This window comes from Crocodylus siamensis, chromosome 10, assembly GCF_052110815.1.
Source record: "Crocodylus siamensis isolate JL-2025a chromosome 10, ASM5211081v1, whole genome shotgun sequence".
Lineage (NCBI taxonomy): Eukaryota > Metazoa > Chordata > Crocodylia > Crocodylidae > Crocodylus > Crocodylus siamensis.
Genome location: NC_143404.1, coordinates 68,683,559 through 68,690,667, shown reverse-complemented (window position 1 = coordinate 68,690,667; position 7,109 = coordinate 68,683,559). Strand labels below are relative to the sequence as shown.

The 7,109-nt window shown below is 46.7% G+C and overlaps 1 protein-coding gene across 1 annotated transcript in view; it reads right to left on the bottom strand.

Moving 5' to 3' along the window:
- Positions 1-4,277: 4,277 nt before the first annotated feature.
- The window catches only part of NTSR1 (neurotensin receptor 1), an 88,884-nt gene continuing 86,052 nt past the window's right edge, over positions 4,278-7,109 (bottom strand). Inside the window, exon 4 of the mRNA XM_090065288.1 lies at positions 4,278-4,540. Coding sequence (XP_089921414.1) covers positions 4,291-4,540 — 250 coding nt within the window. The 3' untranslated portion in view covers positions 4,278-4,290. The remainder of the gene's footprint in view (positions 4,541-7,109) is intronic.

Below are 7,109 nucleotides of genomic sequence, written 5' to 3'. Positions count from 1 at the left end.
AACACCCACACTTACAATTCAAAGGGGTCCGCACCTCCATTCAAAATGTTTTAGGGGTTCGCAAATGAAAAAAGGTTGAAAACCCGGAAAGACAGTTTTTGGCTCTGTGCAGTCGGTCACTGGACAAAAGTATCTCAGAGAAACAATTCATAGAAAAGTAAAGCTGGAAGGGACCGCAACGTCACCGAACACAGAAGTGACCAGTGCTTTCTAGTACGCTTCCTACTGGTCAGCTCAGCATGGAGCAAAACAACCAGCAGAAAAAGCTGAATCCCATTTACAGTCATTTGGGCTGTTAGTTTTCATGGGCTTGCTTAACAATGCATGTGTGTAGGTATACACCAGAGATGGTTACTCAGGTCAGCAGAACTGCTCCTCCCTAAGCCATTGGCTCTGTACTGCTACCCCAAAAGAGATCCCCTTCTTTTCAGGCAGTGGGTCCTGTGCTTTTGAAACAAAAGGACCTGATTTCTGTCCTCACCCCTAACATAACTGTTCCAGGGTGACTGTGGACTAATTTAAGAAGTAATTTAACTTAGAATACCAGTCAGTCTGCCCTCTGCTATGATGAGATTCAATCATTTTTTTTCACAAGGACATGGCAATTTGTGGCCTTATTATTACAGCCCATTCAAATCACGATCGTTAATGTGAGAGAGCATCACTCACTGAAGAGTGAACCTAGAGAAAACAAAAGGACCTGATTTCTTAGACCCCAGGGGAGGCGCACCCAGGCCAAGGGTCAGGGAGGATCTAGTCAGGGAACGTCTGGAGGGACTGGATGTATTCAAATCAGCGGGTCCAGACGATCTCCACCCCCGAGTGCTGAGGGAATTAGCTGCGGTCATTGCAGGACCCCTGGCACGGCTGTACGAGCACTCGTGGTGCTCTGGTGTGGGGCCAGAGGACTGGAAAAGGGCCAACGTGGTTTCCATCTTCAAAAAGGGGAGGAAGGAGGACCCAGGAAACTATAGGCCAGTCAGTCTTACCTCGATCCTGGGCAAGCTTTTTGAGAGAATTATTCTGGTGCCTGTGCATGAGGGGCCGGGGGGAGATTATGCTCAGGGGCAACCAACACGGGTTCATTAGCGGCAGGTCCTGTCAGACCAACCTGGCGGCCTTCTACGACCAGGTCACCAAATCCTTAGATGCAGGGGGAGCAGTGGACATCGTCTTCCTGGACTTGCGGAAGGCCTTGACACCGTCTCTCACCCTGTTCTCATTAAGAAACTGGGGGCTGTGGTGTCGACACCCACACAGTCAGATGTGTCGCCAACTGGCGGGAGGGCCGCACCCAGGGAGCGGTGGTGGACGGGTCATGTTCGACCTGGAGGGACGTGGGCAGTGGGGTCCCCCAGGGCTCCGTCCTCGGGCCCGCACTGTTCAACATCTTCATCAGCCACTTGGACGAGGGGGTAAAAAGCACCTGTTCACATTTGCTGATGACACTAAGATATGGAGGGATGTGGGCACGCTAAATGGGAGCAATAGGCTACAACCGGACCTAGACAGGTTACAGGGGTGGGCAGACAAGAACAGGAAGGGATTCAACACCGACAAGTGCAAGGTGCTGCGCCTGGGGAGGAAGAGCCAGCACCATACCTACAGGCTGGGGAACTCCCTTCTTGTCAGTGCAGAGGCCGGAAAGGATCTTGGAGTCATCACTGATGCCAGGATGGACATGGGCCAGCAGTGTGGGGACGCGGTCAGGAAGGCCAACCGCACCTTGTCCTGCATCCACAGATGCATCTCGAGCAGGTCCAGGGAGGTGATCCCCCCCTCTATGCGGCACTGGTCAGGCCGCAGCTGGAGTACTGTGTCCAGTTCTGGGCGCCGCACTTCAGGAGGGATGTGGACAGCATGGAGAGGGTCCAGAGGAGGCCACTCGCATGGTCGGGGGCAGCAGGGCAGGCCCTATGACGAGAGGTTACGGGACGTGAACCTGTTTGGCCTCCACAAGAGAAGGCTGAGGGGGGATCTAGTGGCCTGTTACAAACTAGTCGGGGGGACCAGCAGGCACTGGGGGAGTCCCTGTTCCCCCGGGCACTGCCAGGAGTGACCAGGAATAGCAGTCACAAGCTGGCAGAGGGTAAATTCAGATTAGACATCAGGAGGCGCGACTTCATGGTCAGGGTGGCTACGATCTGGGACAAACTTCCAAGCGAAGTGGTGCTGGCTCCTACCCTGGGGGGCTTTGAGAGGAGACTGGATGAACACCTTGCTGGGGTCGTTTGACCCCAGTACTCTTTCCTGCCATGACAGGGGGTCGGACTCAATGATCTGCTCAGGTCCCTTCAGACCTTACTAACTATGAAAAATTGATTTCTTAGGCTTATTTTCAGTTGACTAGAATGATGGGTTTTTTGGATTTGCAGTACAGGTGATATCTTTTATTAGACCAACTAGATTTTTGCAAAAAAAAAAAAATTCTTTAATTGCTTTTTCCTCTAGACCAATACAGCTACACCCCAGAAACCTGACACATGGTTTCTTGGATGGGATTTTTATGAACTTGGGTCCAGGAGACAGGACATAATTGCTACAGGCAGGGGAAGTAATGGTGAGAATGACCAAGTGGCCTGGGCAGTACCATATATATCTGTGTATGGGGTCACAACATAAATTGCCCAAGCCCATGTGCATATAGGTCACTGGTATAGAAGATCTCTGATGGTAGAGACATTTCTTCAGCTAATCACCTGGGGCCTCCATTTTAGAACTAAAGATTTCTGAAGTCTTTTGTTGCATGCTAGGGTTGCCTACTCAACAACCTCAGCCTGCCTAGTCCTTTTGGATTTGCAAATCCCAAGCTATCAGATGGTATTGCATCTGGGCCCCATTATGTATCAGCCTATAATGTCTGCTTCTTTTGTGCATGAAACCAGGGGTCAATACACATTTACTCCTTGCTTCTGGAAAGAACTTTTGTGGTAAGCTCTCTTATTTCAAGTGGAGGCTTTATTACATGGAGCGGTTCGTATGTGTGCTGCTTCCTCCCCTGGAACAGGAATGACTCTTTTGCACCCTACAATTCTGCCCATTGCTTTTGTAGCCTGTTTTTGGAGTCAATAAGCTGGAAATTAATTTGTCTTGCTTCTTTTAATTGCTCAGTTGTGTGATTTGTGCTTTTATAGCTACAGCCTGGATGGCCAACAGATAAAAGAGGAAATACAAGCAATTTCCTCTTTTTCTTTAAAGAAGAAGAGAATATTAGGGCACCAACATAGGAAAATGCACAAGCCTCTTACAAGGTCTCAAGTTACCTAAGCACTGAGCTTGCCCTCTGGGGTATCAGCCATCTACTTGAAGAGCTGAAGAAGAAAAACTGGAATAAAAGTGAGAAATAAGTCAACGGACCACGACATTTATGAAGCTCACCCATCAGCAGCCATCAACCATCCTGATTCTGACCAATAGAATCAATTAATATAATTAATATAGATCAATTAATGGGATTTGGCTATTAGGCAAAAATATGATGACCTCCTCATTAGCTTTCAACTTTTGGGTATGCCTCAATTTAGGCATTCAAGACTTTGCTGATATTTTCTATTTGTGTTGCTGTAGTGCTTTAAGGACTCAACAGGGCTTGGGGCCCCCCGTGCTAGGCTATGTACACACACATTTAAAAAGATGCTTCCAGCCCCAGAAAACCTTGTCTGAACACTGTGCCCATCCTATTCTATGTAAGGCATTATCTATTCTTATACAGGAGTCTCTCCCGAATGGTCTAATTAACCAGAATTCAAAAGTAGTTCTCTACAAAACCGCCTGGCTCCCTGAGTGCTACATTCCCTGCAAATTCAAAGTTTTCCATTCCTCTTTCTTTTAGCACCTAATAAGATGAGTACACCCACCCTCCAAAACAATCCCTTTTTATAAAAAAAACTGCTGTCTCTTCGTTCAGCCTAGTGCCACCAAGAGAAACGATCTCCTGCTCTTACACTTTAACATGGCATCTTTGCTTTGAGAAATGAGTGAACTGCAGAATGAGCTGCCAAAGCTTAGGATTCATAGGTTGAAGACATGTTTTGGCTTCCCGGATAACACAGTATCTGAACCTATGCCAGACGGAAGTTACAAAATGTATAGACATTACCCACAAGAGCCAAGGCCGATGCTTTAAAATAACCTCAACGAGACTGGCAGAGCAAAGCCTATTTGTTCCAACAAAAATTATTCGGCTAAACACATTCGTGCTATGTGGTTTAGGAGACCATGCTTTAAAGTCCCAGGGGTCTCTCTCAAGTTTTGAAACACGTTCTCCTTTCCTTTGGCTTCACTTGGGTCTCAATATGTCGTTTCCCTAGTGACTTGGCTGGAAAACGTGTGGTTGCTGGAGATGCTATTGGACTTCCTGGTGAAGGTGGGTCTCTTTTTCTTCTTTCTCCAGGGCAGGCACAGGAAGGTGAGGGTGGAGATGAAGATCTGGCGGAAGTTTGCTGACACCAAGTTGTAGAGGATGGGGTTGATGGCAGAACTGACGTAGAAGAGGACGTTTGTTAGCATGTAGAAGTAGTGGTAGAAGTTAAAAAGGAACCTGATGGAACAGAACAAGGACAGAGAGAGAATCTAAGTGTCACAGGGGAAATTTAAAGGATGCATGAAGAAAACACGAGCTGTTTCAACTGTTAGTCTCGCTATCTGGGAACAGGGCAACTGCTACATGAGACCTATGATACAATGCCGCATCCTCCTTCCTGCACAAAAAGAGATATAATAGGCAGATGAAGGATACTCGCCCTCCAACAAATTTCCCACCCCCATCCCTAAATAGTTAGAAGTGGGTTTAAGCCCTGAAATAGGAGGTTTGATATATTTAAGCTGTACATCTGTTTTGTAAAACAGACCTGCTGGAAATCAAAGAGCCTGCACTGGCAAGTTGCCGTCTATAGTCCAAATAGTGCCTCCGCTTTTACCAGCGGAGCTGGGTCTGCTTTGCAGTGCCCATAAAAACACAATGGGGCCTCATAATATATATTGCCATCTCTTCTCTCGAGCCAGTGAGAACCATATCTGTTTGTGCAATTGTTCTCTGGGGTGGAGTGCATTTCTAATTCATGATGAGCTCCACCGGCGATTGAGGACAACAGCTGGAATTTTCAGGGGACCGTGGCTTATAGCCAAGGCGACACAAAATTCACATGCTAAAACACAAGTCATATTGGTGATGCTGAATAAAAGGCTAGGATATGGCTGCAGCTTCAAGCAGCCAAGAACACACTTCCTAGGAGAAATGAATGCCTTCTGGACAGAGCAAGCTTATTACCAACTTACGGAGAAAATGTGAAGAACTGTGGGAGTAAGTCTCCGTCCAAGCAATTCCCATCTAAATGCTCTTGAAAATCAGTCATATGATAGCTCTGGTCTAGTCAGTCCTCTGCTCAGTCAGATAACTGGCTGTGGTTTGTCCCTAATGACATGGACTGGAGTTCTGACATGCCCAGAGGAAAATCTCCACTGGTCCTCTCCATTCACAAGTGATTTTGGAGGCGCTGATTCGAGGATGCCCAACCCAAGACATTTTAAAGGGGCATGTCTCAAGTTGGGGCATCTAAACACCCCATATCTTGGATATATTTTGGTTCCAATCATCAATACCCTGATAGGGTCATTCATTACATTAAGTTTCCTTTGATAAATACCTTAAGTAGTCAAGGGTTCATAAATGATTATTTTAAAATGCAAGTTTGTCACAGTTTTACTGGCCAATGAGGTGTTTATAATTATGGCTTATTACAGTGGTGCTCAACCTTCCAGACCCATGAGCTGTATGAGAGGTGTGGGGCCAGTCCATAGGCTGGATCCAACATGGGTGGGTGCATGGGGGTCAGTTTACGGAGTGACCCCACATGCCAGCCTAACCCTGTGAGCCAGAACCGGCCGTGCAGCAACCCCATGCATTGATCCAACCCCATGTACTGGCATGATGCAGCATTTGGGGCCATGTCATCTGCCTTGCAGGGCTCCCTACCGGTCTGGCAATTTGGCAGCAAGGAAGCAATAGCAATGGTAATTGCCAGAGCGAATTTCTGAACCCAAGGGGGACCTGCGAGCCAGATGACAAAGCCTCACAGGTCAAATGTGGCCTGAGGGCTGGAGGTTGAGAGCCACTGGCTTCTAGCCATCCATAGCGCCTGCAGTACCTATGCAGTAGCTTGAAATTGGACATTTTAGCGTGCATTTCCTAAAGGGCAAGAGCGTGCATGTGGGCAGTTTCCAGGGGGCAGCCGCCATGCAGTAAGCTCAAAAAATTATATTTGCTAACTGCTGATCAAATTCTCTGCCCCTTTTGCCTAAGCAAATCTTGTTGTTGCATATTTGATAGCTACTTCAAGCACTTTTCTTCTAGAAATGCAAACAAGAAACAACAGCTTGCTCCATGTATGCCCGGAAGTTTATTTCCATGATTAAATGCAAGATCTAGATTTTACTACGGCCGGATGTACAATGTGATTCAACGGACTGCTCTGCTGCAAATTACGATTACTTGTGCTTGATGCTCATGAAATTTTAATCAGCCTCTTAGCTAAGCTAGATTGTAACACGGTAGAAGGTTTTTGGGTGTTTTTTTAAAGCTTCCTGCAGGAAACAGAGCACTTTGCAGAGAACAGAGAATGTAACATGGTAGGAGACCCACCTGAATAAAGGTCAGGTATTTCATTGTACACATCTGCCAGCTTCCGCTCCTCCATACTGGACATATATTTGCAGGAAGTTTAGATGCTTATTTGCATATGCAAAATACATACTCAGTTATATCTTTTTTTTACCATGGCCATGCAGAAAAGTCAGGCAGTTGCCAGAGCAGAGAGCCGGCAGGATGCATTTGCATGTGCTATTATGCTATTAATGTGAGCAATGGCAAGAAGTGTTCACACAAGCTAGTCATTCATTTGCAAATATAACTGCACCTAAGCTGTCTGAATACCTGCTCCCTGACCGCTGCCGGTGGACAATGATCCCTACACCTTAATTCTGGCTCTTTCACTGCCACACTTAGCAAGCAAGCTACCTCATGCTTTAATAACTGATGCCATCATTTTCTCAACAGTGTAATCTCTCCTGTCACCAGCAAAATTTAGCTTTGTAGAACTAATTGTGTGTTG